General features: G+C 36.1%; 1 protein-coding gene across 18 annotated transcripts in view; it reads right to left on the bottom strand.

Moving 5' to 3' along the window:
- Window positions 1-1318: 1318 nt before the first annotated feature.
- LOC136852887 (coronin-1A-like) overlaps window positions 1319-24574 on the bottom strand; it is a 76518-nt gene continuing 53262 nt past the window's right edge. For 7 of the 18 annotated variants that reach the window (XM_067127819.1, XM_067127804.1, XM_067127807.1 and 4 more), the window contains 3 exons: window positions 21190-21294; window positions 20049-20222; window positions 1319-3118 (listed from right to left, as the gene is read on the bottom strand). In XM_067127819.1, coding sequence (XP_066983920.1) covers window positions 3002-3118; window positions 20049-20222; window positions 21190-21294 — 396 coding nt within the window. In that variant the 3' untranslated portion in view covers window positions 1319-3001. Of the gene's footprint in view, window positions 3119-8519; window positions 8579-13345; window positions 14646-20048; window positions 20223-21189; window positions 21295-24574 lie in introns of those variants that run through there. The other 11 variants (XM_067127800.1, XM_067127805.1, XM_067127811.1 and 8 more) reach the window with 5 other exon arrangements.

Genomic DNA, 24574 nt, shown 5'->3' with positions numbered 1-24574 from the left:
TCATTTCTAGGTACTTTCGTGATTCTTGCCCATTTGAAGGTCTGTGCAAGTCTATCCTTTTTCTTCAATCGTATTCCAAGCGTAAATCTCAAAGCTGGCAAAAGCTGGTTCGTGAAATAAAACACCACAGGAATTTAAAACTTCTTTATTATTGCTACCTACGTCATGTTTCTGTCACAACGAACGTCTTTGTCAAGGCTCGTGACGACAAAGTGCGTCTCTGATGTCTGACTGACAAGACCAAGGAAAAAAAAAAAGTGTAATCGGTAGCAGCTTTGTCGAGATCACAACAACACGAAAAAATCTGAAAAGGATATGTTTGACTGAGTATTGACAATGAAAATTGAAATAAATCTCCCAAAAGAACTTGTGCTTAACATTAGTACTTTCGATTATTTGTAGTAAAGGTTTCACGAATCCCGTAATCCTGTGTAGCGAGTATGTGTACGTTACAGCACGCGCGACGATAAAAAAAGCTGAGTAAAACAAGCGTGAGTTTTTTTTTTTTTTTATGTTTTGGCACCACACTTGTCACAGTTAACACATATGCTTTTCAAACGAGTCCCATGACTAAGTATTTATAAAGCACTGCAGCCGAAATGCTATTATATATATATATATATATATATATATATATATATATATATATATATATATATATATATATATATATATATATATATTGTAATTGCTACTTTGACAACCCCTGTAGACAAGCTAATATCTAGACACCATGAGTTGTGCAGTTATGTAGATATTTGTTTTTTAATTTTTTTTGAACCTTTTTTTTTTTGCAATAATCTAGCATTTTATAAAAGACCATGATATTAAACCACTGTTCGCTTGAAAGAAAACTAAAAAGTATATGTATAGTCTTCGCTAACAAACACTACATTGGTGTCAACCCTGGTTAAACAATAGCCGTATATATATATAACCTGTAAGCATGTGTGTCACTTGGGTTACAGAAGTAATAATGAAATGTAGTCACCATATCACAACACAATTTGCATATTATACAACGTACTCTTAGCGTATATATACGATAGAACTGGGATGAAAAAGAGATAGGGACTGGGATTATAAAGTAGAATCTACAGTTCCTTCTTTAGCATTCTTATATAAATCTTAAAGAGCTGAAATATCTCGAGATGAAAATCACACTTTGAGTTTGAGAACGGTTTTCCGACGATGAACACAAAATATTAACTGGATACACAGCAACAGGCAGTGAAGGGGGTCGCTGGAAAGACCAAAAATTAGCCGCTGAGGCCTTTGAACCACACAAATTCCATTTTGGGGGCTGTGTTCTTGTATCTCATGAAAAGGATTGTGATCATGAACAAAAATATAAAAATAAAATGAATTTTTCTTACATCTGGGGACAAAGAATGAACATAACTGATATGCCTTTTTTTGTAACTTTTCCAGGAACCTTAAAAAACAGAAAATCCTTCCGTAACTTAAAAATACAAAGGAAACTTCTTTGGTAGTGGTCGCTCCTGAGCTTAAGCGTACAAGAGGACTTCACAATCAAGGTAAGGCCGACCATGCTGAGATTGCGCTTTGTGGAACGGCAGCAGCACTCGATATTCGCTCTGCTGACGCGAGAGGGTGACGATAAAAGGGTACGTACCAGTTCAAGTATTTGTTTTCACTTTGAGAGAGATAGAGGAAGAGAGAAATTTGAGAAAGGCTAAAAGTGGGCACTTCAACTGCCATCACTACTGGCATAAAATACTGGAATGTATAGTGGGAACAATTGTACCATGACTTATAACATTTAAGTTTGTAATTATTTGAACTACGAGCAAAAATTAGAGTTCGTGCTTGAGGGCAACGTGGTTGGGAAATTAAATCCGAGGAGTGTCAACGCTGCAGAGTTGTTCAGGGTACTTATTTGTCACAGTAACACATGATTGGAAGGGTTACACTTGGAAAACTAAATCTAGATTGCAAGGAAACGTCTTTATAGGTAGATGTGCTAACGAGTGTTTTACCTTATTGCAAAATTGAATGGGGTTTCATAATGGGACTTTGAACAATACGGAGACACTGAAGTATGTTATGACCACACATTGGGTGTAGACTAACCTAAAAGGCAATAGGAAGGCTATTGTGGAATGCTGTAAATGATAATTGCATCATGGGGGTGGCTAATTTGTCATTCAACCCCATTAATTCAGGATTTTTATCTTTAATCTTTACAGCTGGTCTATTTGGGAATGGGGAATTACAGAAATCTAAAGTTAAACAGCAAACAGATTCCCAGGTCTAGGTTTCCAAAGATTTGCTCTTACAGAAGTGGTTTGAATGGGGATCTGTGCCTACTGCACCTTCTACGACGTGTAAACAGCTGTTGCAAGCTGATCTGTTACAGGAGATATTAACGCTGACATTCCTACATTAGTTTATGTGTCGGTGGGCAAAAGGTCGTGAAGATTCATCCACGCCTTTGCCATCTTTCCCAAGTAGAAAAATACAATTATCCATTGGGGAAATGCGAAGAACAGGTGAAACTTTGTGTTTTTTTGTATTTCCTAATTTCATATAAAAGCTATAGGATGTCTAATAATCCTAACCAAGTGTGTACCATCAAACTGTTTACACCCTTAAACCATCATTGAAAAACTTGCCTACAATATGCAACACTGAAATCTATTAATGCCTAAGCCTATATGTCTGTGACTTCAAACTCCCTCTTGGTATTTCGGTAAAGTGTTGTATTGTTCATGTTTCAGTTTTGCTCCAAAGAGCACATGTTTTCTAACTAAAACCACACTGCCCTCAAGATTGGAAAAAAAAAAAAAAGAACATATAACCTCCGCTTCTGAAAGGTACTGCATTATATTTTGTTTTTGTATTTTATTTTTTTTTTTGTAGAATCTTAGCACCTGTGAGTGCTCAGAAATTCAGAGCTAGCTTGTATTTTTCGTTGACCTTGCATATAAAAAAAATGGCCTTATGCCTCCTTTTGTTAAATCCCGATGTGCTTCCGCCTTTATTTGGTCATCGCTTTGAGTTGGTTCTCGAGCTCGTGAATGCGACGGTCTTTGATGATGAGTTGTCTTCTCAGCAGCTTGAGCTCTTCGCACTGGGCCGTGTACGCTCTACGAAGCTGCAAAAAATGGGAGGACATTAAACACAGATCGAAATTATATTTGTATAAAACAGTAAACACTTTGTACCTATGAAAGTACTGTAGTAGCCATTGACTAATGACCTCCGAGAAATGAAAATACAAAGATTTGTTGTCAGTCAGGATACAAGGTGGCTGCCAAGAATGTATAGATTGTTAATGTGCTATAGATCTACTATGCAGAAGCAATGTATTAGACTGTTCAGTCCTAAAAGCTGCTGGTAAATTAATGCACTGAAGTTTAGTTTGCTAAAACAAACTGACAGATGTCTACCCATATTCCATAGACAAAATTTATCATATCCTACAGTAATTAGCTGTTTAAAAATATAAACTCCCTTTTTCAGAGGGCCAAGTGATCTAAATACTGAAGTCAACTTAACGTAACAAATGGGAACATAACTGAAACTCCAACTGATCATTCACAAAGTCTACTTTTAGCAACATACAATCAGCGCCAATGCAGACTACTGCAAAGACAATGTAGCTAAAGCGTCAAGAATCACATCACATCGATTACAGTCCTCAAAAAAAAAAAAAAAATACTGCACTACAAAAAAAAAAAAAAGCCATTTGTTGCAAAACCAAAAAAAAACAAAACAGTGAAGCCTTGAACAACTGTTGCTAAAAGGTTACACCGAGTGGATTTAATATCTCGAGAAACAGTACGATCACTCATTAATTATTCGTGGGTTTGTTCGCGTCTAGGTTTCCTCATAGTGCTTGCACTGATTTTAGTGCTGTACGTTTCACTTATGTATAACTAGAATTCATAAATTGATTCCTTTTCAAGCAAACCATGTGAAATTCATGGAAAATTCCTGGCCCTTACTTTGAATTACTTTTCACTTCATTACTTCCCCCTTCTTACGAAGCCCAAAAAGTTGAGATTATAGAATATCATCCCTGTGCATTATAGGATTCAGTTATTTTATCAAGAGGAGACATAATATATGTTCTACGATTTCCAAATGCCCTTCTGAAGACTGAACAACTGAAATTGGTCAGACAATGGGATGGAAAGTCCTATATGCATTATGACTGCCATTTCATATTCTTAACGTGTTCCCACAAGATGTGGCGTTTGTGTGGACAGCACAGGTTAAAAGCGGACTATCTGCAACAAGAGAACCCACCACTGAATATGTATCTTTACGCATATTGGATTTGCTGAGGAAAGGACATAGCACAGTACCTAAAATTTTTCAAGACAAGCGAACTACAGTGAACAGAATCCTAACAGAACAACAATACCCACTCAAGAGAGAAAGGTGCCATGTCACACCAACTTTGATTAGGAAACAGGAAAGGAATAAATTTAGAATGTAAAAGATAAACAGAGAGAGAGAGAGAGAGAGAGAGAGAGAGAGAGAGAGAGAGAGAGAGAGAGAGAGAGAGAGAGAGAGAGAGAGAGAGAGCAGTGGTCTGCCGTTTTTAAAAATCATCTCCATCACCAAAGTTCCTGAGCATAATGTTTATTTGGAGCCTGAGATTTGTATTACAGTACTGTATGCTATAGGCACAGTCTTCCCTCATTAGAAGAAAATTGCTGTACAAGCAACCATTCTAAAGGCCAAGCAGAGACTGTATGCTCTTCTTGAAAGTTGCTATGTTCATAAAATACAGTACATGAAGACAGAAATACTAAAGTCAGTGTTTGAGAGAACAACGTTATTGCTACAGTGTACGTTTGTGACTGGCAAAAATGCCGACTTAAGCTTTTTTTTTTTTCATTATTTATTTCAAGTAACTTAATTATGCCCTCTAAACATTTTTTAAGCATGAAGATAACATTTTATGACGGAAAATGCACCAACTCCTCTTGTGTATCTAATGCAGAAGTTTCAACTGAGACAATAAAACTGTACGACCATACTTTAGCCTGAAACAGAAACCTTTTACAACTGAAATCGGACTGCAAACTGGATACATATTTCCTAATTCAAGTCTCATGAAATCGTATGGCATTGTAAATACGAAAAAATGAGAAAATTGATTAAAAAACGATTGTAGGAGTAAGTATATGCAGTACGATCAATTTCTAACACTTGAAAATTCATCAGTACCTCTCTAGATTGTCATTTCACTTTACTTGGAAGCACCTGTTTGATGTTAAAATAAATGGTAAAATTGTCTCTTCCCCTGAATGTTTCAACTATCACCATTGTCTTTAGAAGTTGACAGGAGTTTCTGTTCTAAAAGCTAGTTGTATTAAAAGATCTTGAGTTGGGTAGACATAAAAATTTAGTATTTTAACCAAACAGGAATTAAAATTTTTGTTTTCATTACCCATGAATTCTTCTTGTTGGACAGAAAATGTAAATACTGTATATGTATACTGTATACACTATATTTTATTATAAATTTACATTGCAAATTTCAAACTTGTTTTCTATGATTTTCTGCTTTATTTTTAAACTGTTTTGTCATTGTTGTTAATATCTTTCTTTTGTTAAGACTATCTCCCGCAGAAATGCCTAAACTGAAGGATTATCCTTTCGTACAAAATTACTAAACTGAAGGATTATCCTTTCATTCAATTCATAAAATCAAATTCTGAAAATTTTTTTTTATAAAACTTCTGTTGTTTGAAACAATGACAATTTCCTATTGTAAGCTTCAGTACCTCAACCTTACAACTAAGCCCACTTCCTGATTGTTTTTACCTTGACAGGGTTGGCACAAAGGTCGTGTTCTTACCCAAGGGATGAAAATTGGAGAAAGATGAGTCGAAGAAGTCGAACAACTACAAGGGAAGATGATAAAAAAGAGGAACTTCAAGGCAAAGCAATTGAGCTGGGGCAGCCTAAGGGACACTGCCCATTATTAAAAATGTTTCGTTGTCATATCTACAAACTTTGCTCCAAGTTTTAATGTGGTTACAGGATACCTAAATATAATTTAGATTGTTTCGTCACAACCTTGTTAGTTGTACGCTGCCTTATTATCATGGATGAGGAAATCCTAGTCAAACCAACTCGTCCCGGTCGAAGTTGAGAGGCTTCCACTGTGCATACTTGGCCATTCCTATGGCAGAACACCTGCTTTACTTTCACTTTGTGTGATTGTTGTTGTAAGCCTTTTGCACTTTCCAGGAAAATCATTTTACAATTTGTTTTTGCTGGGCCTCATTATTCATTATTGACTTGAATAATTTCATCTGTACTTCCCTGTCTTTAGTGTTCTGTATGAAATTTTACCACTGAATTAAGTTGGATGTTGGTGTACAACACGTTTGCTCTTGGGTTATGGCAAAATATGCCTTTACATTTTTATGCCTTCCTTAACCTGTTAAGCGTCACCCACGTAATAATACGTTTACTGCGATCTACTCGGTAGCGCCTTCAACGGGATATTACGTTCAAGACTTTAACTCTGCTTTTCAGGCTGTCAGCCCCGTAATAATACGTTTACTCGTATGGAAAATGTTGGAACATCATTTGGTAACACTCTCAGAACACGTAAGCTGTAATTGATGACTTATTTCCTCCCTGGCAACTCTTTTCAGTTGGTCGCTTGATGCCTAGATGACTATTTTTTTTTCAGTACGCTTCGGGCGTTTTCAGAGACAACACGGCTTTGATGTCGTTCTCAATGAATGTCACAAAGAGGAGGCGTATGTCTTCAGGTGAGATAAATCAAATCCTAGACGAGGTGTCTGATACTGAAGACATATTTGATGCTGAGAGCTCTAGTTCTGAATCCTCCATGATGAGGATATTGAAGAAACAAACTTTTCTTCCAATAGCGGAAGTGAAGATGACTTCTCATTGCCGAGTGACTGGACTCCAAGATATCCCTTTACTTTTGTTGCTGAGTGAAATTTTCAGTTGAGGATAAAGAGAATCCATTAGAATTTTTGAGAAATAATTTGATGATGAAATCATTGATTACTCGTGAAAGAAAGAAACAAACAGATTTGCAAATCAGTTTCCAGATGAGAATGTAGAACATTTGTCTCCACAATCACGAGTACATAGATGGATTGTGTGTAGCCCCTGCTTTAGAGATTGGCATACAAAAGAATAATAGTGCATGTATGTACAACACTTTTCATTCAGTATTTTGTAGTCTTATAAATTAAAATAATAGTAGTAGTAATAGTTTTTTATCCTATCATTTAATAAAATTCCTACTCTTAACTACAGTACGAATTATAAGCATAAAAATCAATAACTTTGAAAAACTATCATCAGTGATATGACCGCTAATTGCAAGAAAAAGCGTTGGCATGCGTTAGCGGCGAGCTCATCCGGGGGGGACGCTTAACAGGTTAACTCTTGGAAATTGACACTAACCAATTCACTCGGTATTCATTTTACCTAGGTTGGCTGGTTTTGTCGAGTGCTTTTGTGATATTTTTTTTTACTTATTAATTTTGGGAAATTGAATTTAAAATTTAGTTTTAATATTTTCTGTGTCCAGTAACCTATAATTCTTGAGGCTTCTCAGTCCTGACATACAGAAGTTGGTGTGACAAGGACTTCCAAGTCTGCAGATACAAGGCAACATATGATTAACTGCTTGATGTCCAAAGATTTTTTTGTAATGAAAACAGTGTGAAATAAACTTTTTTGGGGGAATTAAAACAGTAATTTTATTATAGATCCCTACTGAAATTATGGGAGCCTCATATTTCTGTGCATCTACAATGCCACCAAACGCAATTTCTTTACCAATGAGTTTACCAGTTAATTTCTCATGTACCGTATATTAAAGCAATACAAAGTTGCAAAAGGCACAGACTCTAGATATGGTGTAATATTACCCAGCACCTGATGAAAAACAGTGTACAATATACCTTAATATCCATTCCTACACATCATTCAGCTCCCTTAAAAGTTGCAAGTTCTGTTGTACATCCAAAGATTAGTCACTATAGCGCAAATAAGAGGATTTATATAAAATACTGTATAACGATGAAAAATAAACGGTTTTTAACTGTTAAATGTTATGTAGTAAAAGAAGAATAAATTATTCCATCAAACTACATTTTAAGGACACCGAAAGCATGCAACACAAAAACAAGCACAAGTACAGTATGCCGAGCACTCGGTAAGGACGGCCGATCAGCCTTTACACGTAATTTCCAAGAAAATAAATCAGAAAAATCCAAAGGCTAACAGACCTTCACATACAGCTGGTATGGCTGCCAGACAAAAAGGACTACTGATCTAAACACTGCCGGATGCTACGAAAAACAAGAGAAGGTGCCGAGTAGATTCCACAGAAAATAATGGCGAAAAACAAGACGGTAGGTAAACGGAACGATCCGCACATAACGAAGCACAATGATCGAGAGAAGGACTTTAAAAAAAAAAAAGCGTCAAGACAAAGAAGCGTCCATGCAGCGATACAAAACAATCATCCACAATCTTACACAATCTTAGCCTAAGCATCACCTTCAGTAGCTGATTCCTGGGATTCATGGGGGTTCGACTGCCGTTCAAAGAGCAACACAGAATTCATTTGAGTCATGATATGGTCGAGGTGTGTTTGTTGGCTCTGAACTTACAATTAAAATCATTATCACAAGTCATTAAGCTAAATGTTTTACATATATTTCTATTTCCATCATGAGCATTCTTCCTCCTGTAGTGGTCTCAAAGCCATTGGCAAGGCAAGGTGAGGTTATACAAGATTTTTAAGTTATAAAAACATCGCCCAGAAACGGTACAACCCAGGTGGTCACTCAAGTTTTAGTCATCCTTTTTCATCTTCAAGTAAAGTAAAAACAAAAAAGTTTACGAAATTTTCACACTAATCAAAAAGTTTTTCTGTTTATCAAAGAATTACTGCCCACTACTGAATTGAAAAGTTCAAATATGGGGGTGATTACTTTGATCTTATATTTTTTAAGCTTACAAATCACGACAAAGAATTATTCAAAAGACTATGTGACTGTCCCTAACTTGTAAGACTACACTGCAAACGAATCAAGTGGTCGGACAAGAGTAAATTTTGTATGCTTTTACTTGTTTAAACTTAAAATGATTACATACATATTTCCAGGTGTCAAAACTACATAAATGCTACAATATGCCAAATATATGTGAGCCTAAATCATCATTCAGTGTCCATGAACTTTAAAAACAGGCTTTTTTGTTCCTACACTTTAAAAATCACATTATCTTAGATGAGCAAAACCCAGCCATCTTAACCAAGTCTTCCTGGTCTTATTAATAGAGCAAAACCCACAAAAGCTGAGATTATCATATGTGCTAAAAAAAAAGAAGTCCTAAAATCAGTTGCATCTCCAGTGTCAGAGAGACGACTACAATCGCTACCATCTATCCCAGAGGACTGAACCTGCCGTAAATGCAGTAGTTAAAATTCGCGAAGTCTTCTTTAAATATTACGTATGAATTAAACACTTAAGTCTTTATATTATTTGTTAATTAAATATTAGTTGTTACTGTCAATCAGTAGTCATTTTTATCAGAATGTGAAGGCTGATAAAAATGACTACCGATTGACAGTAATAACTAATATTTAATTAACAAATAATATAAAGACTTAAGTGTTTAATTCATATGTAATGTTTAAAGAAGACTTTGGAATAAAGGTAAAGCATTACTTAACAAGTACTGTGCTCATGCTTCACTTAAAATGTTAAATATTTTATTTCCTAGTACAAACTGGTTCAGTATCTACTCCCATAAACAGGCTCCTAACAAAAACAATTTAACCCAGTATAAGACTAAGGCATTGCCGTTAGTAAATTTCCATAACATTTGCTCCCACCAACTTGAGACGTACATACAAAAACAGGTTGTCTAGATGATTTACGAGAAAAAATAAAATAAAAAGCCTCTTTTGCCCAGTTCCATATCTGCCTTCACGGCATTCTCTAATTAAAAGGTTTTAAAACAATTTTCTTGCCTTTGCTAATAGATGAATTGAGAAGGAAAAACCTCATGAATAAAAAAAAAATTGTTCAAACAAAATTTTGCCTCCTTTTTTGACAAATGTCAGGTGTTACACTGGTTGTACGAACAATAGGAATAATGATAAATTTTCACGCCCGTTATATTTAGAACCAGAGTACAGCCACATAAGAAAAATCTACAGCAGCAATAATGCAACCACAATATACAGTATACTGTTTTTGCAATGACCCAAAACATGAAACATCCATATTAACTACATTCACTGTAATGCTAAAATCAGTACTGAAATGGATTTTAGCTCACAATGTTCATCCTACTAAAAAAATATTATGCCTAAACCATAAACTACTCTTTATCCAAGAAAATCAACAACAACAGCACTTAAATTTACACTAGAACTTTAAAAAGTATCAATATGACACTTGCCACTTACAATATGTACCCAGAATACTCGCCAGCTATGTATTCATGTCTATCCCAAGGCCCATTTGTTTTTGAAGGGCTCGAGGAATGGTGCATGTGTTCGAAAATAGCAAATGCTTTTGCGTAATAAATCACCAAGGTTGTTATAGAAGCCTGGTTCCCCACACGGATAATTAAACGATCACAGTAGTGAGGACGAGTGTCCCTCTAGTCGAGAAAAGCTTTACAAGTGTCACCATTCTTCATGCAAAGATTCCCAGGGCCAATTAATAAGAGGGAGGGAAATGACCACTGGATTTCAGGGTTTCACTCTTTCAGCAGCGGCAAAAAAAAGGAGCGATTCATCACCGCTCTCTCCCAAGCAGAAACAAACCTTGCGTGTAAGTTCCAAAAGATTGTTTACATTCGGTCACAAGCAAACAGGCAGAACAATGGCTAGTCAAAAAAGATGCTAGTCTGCTTCAACGACAAATAGCAAAAGGAGATATATGTAAATAGAAAAGAGCTGCGATCACAAACAATCGGAACGACAGGGCTGCTTCCATATCTTACCCACCATGCACTGCACCAGTGGCTGTGAGGTAGGAGGGTACAGTATTAAGAAACGTATTGACTATCACTTGTTTTTCTTTCCATCAAATTTCACTAACAGTCAATTTATGAGCCATTAACTGGAATCTTACAATTATGCATGAATTTCAACATATTGTAAACTACATCATGTACAACAAACAGGAAATACTAATTAAAATCTAAAGCCACATAAATTAGTTGTTTGGGAACTCTTCTGAGAAATATAGGCTCTAATCAAATACCATAAATTGCCTTGCTTTAGGAAAAAAACTAGGGCAAAAGATTACTTGGCTGGAATAACAATGCACAAATAAAACACTACTGAATCCAAATGCACTGCTAACTTGTAGTACACCAAAAGAACTATGGATAAAAAGGAAACTATAAGCTTTTTCAAATTACCATAAAATCAAAACCAGAAATACCGAACAATGGACAAAAACACTCGGAGGAAAAAGGTAAATATCACCCCAATTATATACTCCACTTTTAGCTACCTCTAGCAAAAAAAGTACTGACAAGTACTCAGCTACTATAAGCAACTACTTGAAAATACTGAGACATTTCAAACAATGTCTTTGCAAACACACGTACAACTATGACTGCTGAAACAAAGCATTTGGGTATAGTATCACGTTGACAATGTTTTCATATCAGTACAGGCTACTACTTATGGAAATGTTGCAAGGTGACAATTAAAATGTTACTACAGAGAATGTGAATGATAAATAATCACGGCATTTCTATTATTTCAACCTGACATCAAGTGTAACGTCAAAAGTCATTTACTCTACATTCAAAATGAAATGTGTATTGACATAATCCTGAAATTCAGTAACTAAAACCATACAATCATGAAATATTTTTTGAGTAACAGCTCTTTAAAATGTGGCTGGATTTTATTTCAGAGGGTATAATATATTTACATAAAGGAGGGGTATATTAAAATGTGTCAGCACTTAAATATTTGTGAATGTAAAGATACAAGTGGTTGACCTTATACAAATAAAGGAATACTTTGTTAAGATGACAGACAGCGTACATGAAAGTATTTTGAAATATATATACAGAATGTTTAATATTTTACCTTCAAATGACCTGCATAATACAAACCCATTAATAAAAAAAAAAATGAGCTGCAATTTTAATAAGTGGGGGGAGTTTAAGTGGGCTACCAGTATAATTTCTAAACATGCCGGGTTGGCCTGCTTGTAGAATAATGGCTTCCTACAATTTGGGCTACAAAAAACCAGTCATTGCAATGCCTTAGGTTACTGAAAAGGGTGAAGTGGTCTGATGTGTAATAAGACTGCATATAAATATACATTTTCATATTTTTTTTTCCACACAGGAATGTTACAAATGTTGTAATTGAAAGCATGTGTTCAGTATTCAAACAATGTGTAACGAGAAGACAAACATCAACAGACGGACCAATGGACAAACAGTACAACGTGTTTGGTGAGGTTGCTTTATGTGGTACTTTCAGAAGTGAGGAAAAAAAAGAGTCCACTCTTCAATAAATTATTATTATTACTCAGATGCCTACTGGGGCCACTGACCTGAATTTCAAACTTCCAAAGAATACTATGGTTTTCATTTGAAAGCGGTTACAAATAGTCCATCTTGTGCACAAAATAGAATACGTATTAGTCCTAATTCACAACTCGTCATTAAAAGAACCAAATCACAGTTCACACTACCATCGCAACACAAAGGTAGGGAAGGCAGTGTTTATGGTCTAGCTACATAACAGGTCCGATGCATCTAATAATCTATTATTTATTTTTACGTTCCAATGCTGTCCCTCTGATTTTTTCTGTGCATTTGTTTTTAGTGTCAATGCTTCAAAAGCAAGGTAGAAAAAATGCAACAATTACTGACATACTCAAGTTGGTAAGTGTCGTTCAGTTTTGATGGTATATGTTATTTTCTTCTTCTTTTTTTTTTTTTAATCTTTGTTGAAATGTTTCGTTTTCTGGAGTGTATAACTGAAACTTCTTGTTTTCTGGAGCATATAAATCAAACTGTGTATTTGTGCTTCACACGTAGGAGAGGGACTCATAAAAAAATCTACAAGTAGTGCACAAACAGCACATATTCAGGAGTTCTTTTACGACTATGCAATGTCAAAGTTTTGCTCTTCAGCACATGAAAGGTTTTGGTGAACCCTGAACTGGCAATCAACATCCATAACATACTGGAAACCTGTCTCTTTACACCGTTTCCTGAATGGCCAATCAGCGAGGTAACGGGTACAATTTGTCGACTGGTTTTCATGAATGCAAGTGAACATCCATTAAGGAAAAGATAAACAATATTCAGAAACAATTACACTTCTAATAAACATACACAAAGGAACATCAGTGAACAGTAGTATAGGGCTCTGTTTGACGACAAAGGTATTACGACATGCTACAAAAACTAATTTTGACATTCAAGGAACCGAGAGAGAGATAAAAAAACAGCATTACAGAAGTCAATACATGAAAAAGGGTTAGCAAAGGATTGTTAATTCATGACAATGCAAAACATCTAGAGATTCAGTGAAATACAAAATTTCTTGGACAATAATATTCCCACAGGGAAAAATCCCAATTAACTACAAAATACAGAATGTAATAAAATCCATTTCTTTATCACAGTTGAGAGGGGGGACTCTAGATTATGTAGAGAATATCAATAAAAAGGAATACAATGATTACTGACAATAAAGTACTGTAACTTACTGGTGTTTATCTAATCAGATCAATAATACTTTGAAATATATTTTAAAATTCTACATCATGGACATCACAAACAAAAGTTTCACTGATGCTGACAAAAACAGCTCTTAGTGATTGCCTTGACCCAAAGAACCACTGATCTTTTGTTGGCGATTATACATTGACTTTCTAAAGATAACAAGGTTCAATAACTGCTTTCACAAAAGACAATTCCTAATGACTTCTCTTCAACAGAACTGGAGTATGTTGAAAACTGATAACAATTTTGCACAAAGCTAAGCTAAATAGAGGACTGGGTCATTTTTGTTTACAGTGATGGACTCTTTCCGAACATAGGAACTACACTTGCAAAGTTTATAAAATATAGCTGGTGCTTGTGGCAGTAAGCTAGAGTCAATCAAGCAACCTGGCTTTTTGAGATGCATAAAATATGACTGCCTTCAAAAGCTGACAGGAAATTTTGAGATCATGCAATGATTGCGAAGGACCCTCAGCAAAGCACTGAACTTGAAATCAGATAGAAACACGATACACCACCACCTTCACGCACGCCTAAGTCAAAGTGTCAGTGATCACAACCGCTTTGCAAAGCAACTGAACTGCCATTCTTTACTGAAACCCCGCTTTCTGAGCAGTCTAAGAATCTAATGTTGCGGTAATCATCACGTCATATCCCAGGCTACTTTAGGACGAAAGTTTTCCGCTGTAGGACTCCCCCACACAAACGTGCATCAGCAACACATGCAATTATCTCACAAGCTGCATCTAAGCTACGTGCAGACATGGATCTTCAACCGTAGCTCTGTCAGCCACGCCTGTACTCTCAACGTGGATTTCTTTCGGGTTCACGGGGTCTGACTGTTCGACAATAGAGTAGGAAGAAAGGTCTGCGGACTGGAAGATGTGACAGTCATGAAAAAAAGCACAACTGAGGATTCTATTAAGAAAAATCACATGAACATAAAACTATAGAGAAAGAGTTTTGAAGATCCAAAACATAGGCAGAAATGGAAAATGATAGATTGGTAAAAGATGCAACAGATTTCTACAGCATTCATAACATGTAAACAAAATCGTGCAGGACTTCAATAAATAAGAAAGGATAGATTTATAAGGAAAACAGAAAAAACTAAGCTACAAATATAAAATAACCTTAGCTATTAATTTTACTGTTGTTAGTAAATCAGTAAAATGATATCATCATTATTACAACTGTTCTATTTCAATTCCTATACCTGTAGTATGTAAGTAATTCTAAATTCAGCAAAGCCTTTACTATATATTTATGGTCTTGCAAATCCTTGATATAATTTTACAGCACTGCTCTTAAAAACCCATCCCACTTCAGCAAGAAGCAAACGTCAAACAAGAGAGTGAATTTCTACTGTTGGCCTATGCTCCTTAAGCCAAAGTTAGTTAGTTAGTTATAAATGATTAAGGATTTCAAATGTACTGCTATCACAGGAACTGATTCTGTAGATTTTTTTATTTTTTGGGTCACTGGAAACCTTTCTTACAGGCCAAAACAATTTGGGTTCAAGGCAGGAAGTGTAGACTATCTTTGTTGTATTTACGAAAAGAAATTATCAAAATGCCTTACTAAGGAGACGGAACTATACTGGCTTTTGTCAAAGGAATTACTTTAGCATGTGCCTAGAATTTTACAAATAAATTAATTGATTAATCTTCAAGTGACTGTATGTCTATGATTAACAGGGATTAAAGTTAAAAAAAATATATATATAAATTACGCAGTATGACAGTCTAAACAGTGATGAATGACTAACTAGGAATCTGTATCAGTCTTTAGTTAAAAAATAAACAAAGATTCAATTACAGTACATAACTTTCAGAGCTTCAAATTCTCATTACTTTAGAAGCAATTATTTTTTGTTCCCACCCATAAAAAGATTACCAACAATTCCTCTATTACTTGGGTCTCACAGTGACTTCGTGACAACTCAACAAAACCTATGTATGGTCTGAAACCAATCTAGCAAGATTTACCAAAATCTAGGTGGATTCCTGTGTTAATATGTGCTATGCACTGTTAAATAAGAACCAAGCCCCTTCACAGACTGAAAGGTAAAACTTCAACTTAACAGAGCAGAAAAGGACAGCTTCTTTTTTTGTCGTGCATCGCAAGAACATGCCGGTTACCCAATGTGTAAATTCCTTAAGAATATTTGTCTTCATTTTCTCTCTTTTATGTTTACTAAATCCTATACCATATAAGCTATTCTGCTTCAACCAATACCGTACAGTATCAGCCACCTTGGTTTTTCACAGAAGAAAAGAGGAACAAAACCTCTCCTTTACGAAAGGCACTCACCAAAGCAACAAGGAACAATCGCAACAAACAAACATTAGATCGAAAGGTGCCAAACTGAGCTTAGTGCCTCTTTCAATATGTTACTTGCATATCCAATTTCAGTGATTACTCTCAAGGGAGACCGATAGTGGTCACCCATTTTCAAGCAATGACAAGTGAATGGCACAAAGAATTAACCAACGGACTGTTTACAGACAGGTACCACCATTTTCAGTCATTCAACTGGCCTATTTTGCATGAAATCAGGGAAAGGCAAATGACTCCCATAAGCCCAACAGAAATTAAAAACAATATTCCTGGCTGCCAAGATTCTGGTCCTCAACGCATTAGGTCACAAATCACCATCTGGGATGCAAAACTGACAAAACCCAGTAAACTATGCAGGTACTTCCATTCTGGAGTGCAAGGATGTCCAACAGACCACAATCTTTAAAAGGCGAGAGAGGGCAAGTACAATTATGAAGGGCTTGTCGAGATACCTGGACAAATATGTGTTGGATTATGAGGTCTGAAGGAATACAAAGAATCTAAGATGAGGTTCGTCCCCTCTCAAGCTAAGTACAAGTCTTTCTACACAATCCAAATCATTGTGAGCTGTCTCCAACTTCCTCGTTCATCTGCCAGCTACTCAATGCCTTTGGTCAAATAATCTAACCAAGAATAACAGTTCCACGCTCAAGGTGACAGAACTCTAAGGAAGGGAGAGACTGTCTCTTTCAAGGGCTGTAAGTCGTCAGAGAACAGAAAGTCTAATCCACGACAGGATCAAAAACGTGATACAAATCCAACATCCATTCATTATTGCATGCAGTATGGTGATGCAAGCACTGGGGTCAAAAGAAAGGGGATATACTGTAAAACAGATAATAGGAAAGAAACATCATGAAGTTAACAAAAAGTTCAATGTCAACAGATTAAATTTCCACTTGTCCCCACACGCTAGTTTGAGTGAGAGAGAGATTTTGCGAATCTTAGGAACGGACATTAAAGTAAATAACACTCAAGAATATATAAAAGAACCATGCAAGTGCTTCCGTGCCTGCGCATGCAGCTTACTAAAGCACCGAGGGACAACAAAACTAATTTTCAACTTCACATGCGTAAGGAAAATTCAGAGATCGGGTACTGTTACCAGGTAAATGTGTAATTTTTTTATGTGAAGCCTGATCTTTATCCAAGAACTTTTGATTGCTAGAATCACAAAATAAATGTAGCTCCTTTTTTTTTAAACAACTCTTTCTTCTTCAATCTTTTTTCAAGATCAGCTGGTTTGTTTGACTACGTATACGAACAACCTTTCCTCTGAGGCTGTTAATAAGTACGTCAGCTCGACCAATAGGTCACATTGCTTCAGTCCCACAGGACTAATATACTAAGAAAATTCATTCAGGAACATGGAATATTAATGCTTGATCTACCAATACTTATTTTTATTCAGTTTTTAGTGCCGTGACAATCACACAATGGCAGGATCTTATAACAAAATGTATTCGGTCTTATAACTCATCAATCATACAAAGCCTTTCATAATCAATGATGGGTTTGTGATGGGAGTTATTTTCCAGGATAATATTCTAGTGAATTTTATTTGCAGCTTGTGGGTAAAAGTCCATTCTTTTCTAACCAGCCTTCAGGTATCAGATCCACCTTTACAGAACTAAAACAATTAAATGAATGAAACTCCTTTCAAAAAACTTTACTTGATAAAAGACATCCTGACACATTTCCATACATTATTTATAGACTTTTTATGGAAAATATTTCTTAAAGAAATTGTGACTTTGTCACAATGCCTAAAGGCTATATTTGTGATGAAAAAAGAGACATCCAGATTGATCACAGTTCTTTAAAATGAAGTTTAAAAACTATCCAGCTATTCTGCTGGGCTGTTGATAAATTATATAATGACAACTTTCTACAATTCACGGTTTACAAGAAGGAGCCGATTCTCATCCAAAAAATATAACTGCCTTTCCTTAGTCCTACTTTTGTGTCATCAGACATCACTGATAATGACACAATTGGGCAACAGTGTATGTCAAAAACTAACAGCAGTACAGTAGTATTATAAAATATTTAAACCAAACTACATGGTAAAAATCAATAAATATACTACAATTCAACTTTTACACAAAATTCTCCTTTGCAAATTCTCATGCGAATTTATGGACAAGTAGACGAACTAATAATGGCTCTAAAAGCAGAATACAGGTATTGTACGCGTAAACTAGGATTTCTGATTGATCACATGATCTTGAAAGCTTTCCATAACACAAACCTTTGAGTAAATACTATAATACTGGCATGAACAAAATCTAATCTCTGGTCAATTGATTGTTATATTTGAAAAACAAAAGAATTGTTTGGTTTTCAAATGGAAACATTTTTGGGAGAATCTACCAAACCTTCGAACTGGCCCCCTCCTAAAAGCACCAGCAAATCCTCAACCAGGATCCTACAGATTCAGGATTACTTGCAAGACGACGACTACAATATCGAGGAAATACCTGACTATTTATAACTGATTGTATAGTCCAAACTCAAAAGACACCACTGCACTTAACAATCCTAACACCAAGTGTACCAGCTCATCATTCCACTACTTCTAAGAGGAAAATGAAGCCCTTTACCAAACAGAATGCTCCCTGTACCAGTATCAAAGCACATGAAATTCACTGTCAAAATTTATCAAAATTTATCCACTTTTGGATATGACTGTATATATATTCACATGATGCAATTCTTGCATTTTGTACTGACGACTGCTGTATCCCACTGTAGGTTTAATCTTTTTGTTTTTGGTACTAATGCTTCACTAGTCAAAAAATCCTACCAACATTAACCATAGCACATGGACACTTACCATACTGCCACTGGTTACTTATTACTTATATTTCTTATTTTCTGTGCTTAGTCTACTGTTTATTTTTATTATAAAGTATTGTAGTTTTAACAAAGACCAGAGTCACATTACGGACTCTCAAAAAAAGGGGCTCGCCCAAAGGATTCATTCTAGCTTGATAAGCAAAAGCTGGTAGCTATTGTAGCACAAACTCTGCAAGAATCTTGAGTCAAGCCTACCAGTTTCCAACCTCAGCATTATCGATGATAATTGTACAAATTGTAAACTGTATACACCAGGTACAATTTAAGCTCATGAGAAACAAAAACTATCAAGGAAGTTACGTCAAAACCGAAACCTAACATTATTAGATAAATGCAAATGTTTAAAAACCTTGATTATTTTATCACAGGGACTACATTACTGTGTGATCCAAAAGGAATCTTTAAACACTACTTTTGATCCTATTTTTCTTTCAATTAACAAAACCTACAGGAATCTACAGGAACTACATGTGCTTTGACCCCACAAGGACGACACAGCGACAATCTTTGGAGGGGATAGCCAAAGACCGCATAGGCATCTACAGTGCTTCCTGCCAGGCTGTCCACTACTTCACTGCCCTTTACCAATCTCTAAGTTATGAAGAAAAGCATAGTTACACCAGATTGTAAGCTTGGCTAGAAGTTTTGCATCAGGTCCAGTGGCGCATGGAAAGGACAAAGAGGCGTTCCCACAGACATTCTGATTTCTTTCAACATGGAAGACACCAAAAGATGGTGGGAAGAATTCGTAATCCTTTTCAAAAGTGCAGACGGTTACTCCTAACCTGTTCTTCAAAAGCATGACCAAGCTTTGATGCAAAGAACGGACACAACAAAACTTCTAGCCTGGCCAGCTTTACGACGACTCACTAAAGGACACAAAAGAAAAGTGATCGAGAAACCCCCTCGCAACAGGTCCAAGACGAATTCCAACGTCCACTCCGCCCCCAACAAAGCAAATGCTCAAACGACAGGTAAGCTTGAACGGCAAGTACTGTACATTTATTGATGTGTAACTACTAAAAAAAAAAAAAAAAACTGAAGCGGTTCAGTACAGAATTAAATCACTGTTCCCTTACCTCCGACTCCGTCTTAGGAGATGGTTTTTCCAAGATCTCTATTTCCTTCTCCTGCATACTCAGGTGCGACAGCTTGCTGGGAGACACATTAATTTTGTTGATGGTGTTTCTGGCTGTGGTTTTCTCTGACTCAAAGCCGGAGCTACTTGTTGATGACTGTTCCTTGTTGTCCGGCTGTGAAGCATCGAATATTGGGTACAGAATTAGAATTTGGTGGTGAGGTGCATTACTCAACGTGTTAAGATCGAAGTATGTTGCTGTGTGAAATTTCAATATTATTCACAACATTTAGAATAAAATTGAACAGTTAAAACATTTAGAATAAAACTGTTAAGTTAAAAATCTCTTAAGTTCCCATATCTGGAACCCATAATATTTTAGGGTGCTCCTCAAACCTCTCAAAAAACATTCAACCCAAATCACAGCCCATGAGGAACATTATTTGAAACTTAAACTGCAAAGAAAGCTAATATTTCAAACCTTTACCAAAATGTTTATGAAATAAACAAAATACATAAGTACAGTATGTGAGAGATATCAGTACCACTTTATAAAAATGTCGTACAACTGGAAATTAAATCTTCTGCTCAAGAAGACCTAAAAAATGTCGTACAACTGGAAATTAAATCTTCTGCTCAAGAAGACACAGGATATTAAAATTGTCCTGTTTAAATTCTTCTTCACTGGTAGGGGATCTTCAGTCATCCCTAAGTAACATAACACATTAACCCTTTCGCTTACCGATGACATACAGTACATGAACCTCATCCAAACTCAAGTCCTTCGCTTACTGATGCCATATCCAAATGTCAAAAAAAAAAAAAACGATTGCTTATCGAGTATGTAATCAAAAGGAAACAAAATTGAGCGGTCTACCCTGAAAACTGTCAGAGATATGCGTCTTTGGGCAAATAAAGGTATAAACATTTTTAAGCTTACTGCTCAAGTCCCTGCCACTGCCCACAGATGTAATTGTCACAAGAGTCATGAGCGAAAGGGTTAATCGTGACTGATGCCAGCAATTTTGAAATGACAAAAACATTTACAATTTTATGGGGGGAAGATGAGAATTAAACTATATCAAAAAAGAGAAAGTGACATCAAGCATCAAATACAAGGACGAACTCAGACACTCGCTCACCATATTCTTAACATTACAGCCCCACAACTTCTGAAGGGCTTGGAATTTGGTGTCCAAGTTCGTCGAGGTCTTCAAGTCTTTGTCGCTACTGCTTGGGGCCTTCACCTGAAAGGATAAGACTAATGAGTGGTTGGAATCCTCGATCAATGTCCATTAACGCACCATGACAGGTTAATGAACTTTTTGACTTCTCTACTGTCCACATACAGTTTCACACAGACTTGTAAGTTGCAACTGAAATCTGTAGAGGAGCGTCATTAATGAAATTTTTGAGGTGGCTTACGAAATGTTATCACTGAAAGGCACACCTGACTGCGTCAAGTCTTGGAGACGTGGAACGAGAGGAGTTTCTTGGGCCACCACTTGAAGAGAGTCAGTCATGGTCCAAGAAAATTCAAATATAAAAGCAGGAATCCTAATTAAAATGAAATGCAATGCAGAACTACCTTTACACCATGATAAACAAAACATTCTTGCTTCTGAAAACACAACAAGCTGGGTCACTGTAATGCAGGGGAAACCAACGGGTACATACAATAAAACTAACCATTCCTATGTCTAATACAAAAGGGGATGTAGGTACATAAACCATCCTCGAGAATGGGTTTCAAAAGGCGACACTTAACTACACACCAAAAAAATCAAAACATTAGGTTATTCTAAGCATTAAAAAAAGCTCTAACACTGGACCGTTACTTTCACAACAATTTAATAATAACTCACACAAATGAAATGCCTGAAACTTGGAATAGTGAAGGATGAAGGCCAGTACAACTGGAGTGTTATCAACACAAAACACGCTTAAAATTAATTTGCCAGTAACTTTCTCAAAACAACCACGGTCTAGGCTCGAAGATCTTTTTCTGAAAGTCGAAAGATCAACGGGAACACTCCCAGGTACAAGATAAAATCAGAAATACTTCAAAAAGCCCCTCAGAGAAAGTGGCCGCACCTGCCATACAATCATAAGCCTTGGATGAGATGGATAGACTAAAACTGTAGACTAACATGCCTAAGAATCTGAAACATCTTTCGATCTAATATTTTTTTCTTGACATAATAGATTTTTGTCTTAAATTTGGAACCGAACTCCAGTCCAATAATGGTCTCTGATCACCCTCTCAGTACAGAGAAGTTCCTTTTCCTTGACATAATTCCATCAGAAATAGAATAGTTCCTCCAAGCCTAGCTTTGATTGACTAATCATTACAGAATACACACAGTTTTTTACGCAATATCCATAAAATCTGAAAAGTAAGACTTGGAATTGCTAAAAAAGAATTAGCCACTGACTTAACAGCAATGAAGTACATTCTGAAGTTACTCTGTTGCATCTGCAAAAAGTACATCACAATGATATTCATTATCAAAGCATGTTTAAAAAGCTACGGACATGAGAAGCATAAATAAGCACCTATCAAGCTCCTTCTCCCTAGTACTGATGGATGAAAGGACTCATGGAATCTGTTTATATGGCCCTAAGTTTTCTCGAAGCTGTAAGACTGATCAACTGCCAATGCCTTCCTCTCTACCATTTTCCTGAATGATTAAGGACCACACCTACTCATGTTCTGTTCTCGCAAAACAAATGTATATATTTTTTTCATACTACTTCTAGCTTCTAATCGTACAAATCAGTGTGCAAATATGCCTTTGTCATAATTAGGCCTAGTGTGTTTGTCCACTAATTTTTCTATTATAAGTCCTTTTAAAACATAATTAGCATACTAATGTAAAAATTTACTTCCAACACAATTGCACTTTAACAAGAACCAAACCTGTAGCTGTTGTTCAAACAGACTTAATGTTAAAATACTTATTTCATCTAAGGCTGTTCCAGGACATTTGTTCTTGGATGAAAAATGTATTTCTTCATAAATCACAGCTTCATAATGATCTAATAACTGAATACTGAATCTCAGAAATGGCTAGATTAAGAAGTAAGTGTAAGAGGATGCAAAAAAACAATAATTCTGCTTTGACGTTTGCAAAAAGACGACCAAAACTCAGTGGCTGTTCAATGATGGATGCATTCACAAGCATCAAATACCTTGGCTTACTTTTAGAACCTCACCTTGCATTTATGAGATCATATAAATATTCCTGATTTATGAGATCATATAAATAAAAGACAGAATCAATTGCTGCTAATATAACTCAAATTTCTAAAGTAATTTTCATTATCTTAATGTATTACTCAGAATTTTACTCGAAAACAATCAAAATACTTTCACTTACAGCAACTCAAGCACCAAAGAATTTAAACCCACATACATCCCAGATGAAATAATCATTCGTCCTGACTCAATTCCTTGAATTTCTGGCAACTGGTGTCTCAGAATCACAAGCAACATCAAACTGTCTGCGTATCTTCACACTGAACAGACACATACCGTACTTTAATGTGCACCAAAAGCAAAGTATGCACGTCTGTATCCTAAAAGGTTCTATGGAGACCATCTTAACGAGGAAACATGGAAGAGTTGTTTATTTTGATAACGTAAGATAGTAATCATTAAAAAGCTACAATTTTATTCATTTCATTAACCTGTCATCACAAACAACTGCTTTGCCCTTGCTCTAATGTCTGACTGTGAGTTCGGTGGATTTTTCAATACATGAAACTAATTGTTCAAAAGCGTAAGCACCTTCTGTCATCATAAACTATGGCCTTTCATTTCCAGGTTCATCAGAAAACTTTAGTTCTTAAACGAGGATTTCCACTACAGCGTGAGAATTGAAGAAGCTGGACAGCTAGGTGGGGAGAAACTCTTTTATGAGAACTACCATCTCAACAAATGGTGCAGAGGCCAAAAAAACTCTGTTGATGTTGACTTCACGTAAGGTAAAAGATGGGGGCTAGCCGTCAAATACCTACCATTACTAGAACAACAGGACTGCACTAACACCCACATGATGTCACTTCTTAAGCAGTTTATTCAGTTGAAAGACAAGGGCAAAACAAATGTTTGCATCACAGTACTTGTGTATGTAGCGAACAATAATGCATCTACTGATATGATTTAAGCAAAAAACAACACTTCCACGGACATCCCTATTGGCATTAGGCTCACAGCTTGTTAATTCAAACAGAACGCCAGCATGTTAGTGGAGGGAGTAAAGACATCCAGCAGCAACTCTGCACGCTGTAGGGGAGAACAAGCTAAACTTGGTTAACAACGAGAGGGCGAGTTCCCACCTAACCTGCGGCTGCCTGGATGACACAAACTCAACAACAGACATAACTGTATATTCCAAACTATGACTTGCAGATCCCAAGATCACTGGCTGCTCGCTTTCTCTCGGCATTAATCACCTGAAAAACACCGCCTGAATGACACATTTCGTTAGGGGGACCCTGGAAAAGATTGTGTGCAAATAAGGA

This window comes from Macrobrachium rosenbergii, chromosome 26 (assembly GCF_040412425.1).
Source record: "Macrobrachium rosenbergii isolate ZJJX-2024 chromosome 26, ASM4041242v1, whole genome shotgun sequence".
Taxonomy (NCBI): Eukaryota; Metazoa; Arthropoda; class Malacostraca; order Decapoda; family Palaemonidae; genus Macrobrachium; species Macrobrachium rosenbergii.
The sequence above is the reverse complement of the archived record's forward strand: the minus strand, read 5'-3'. Positions and strand labels throughout refer to the sequence as shown.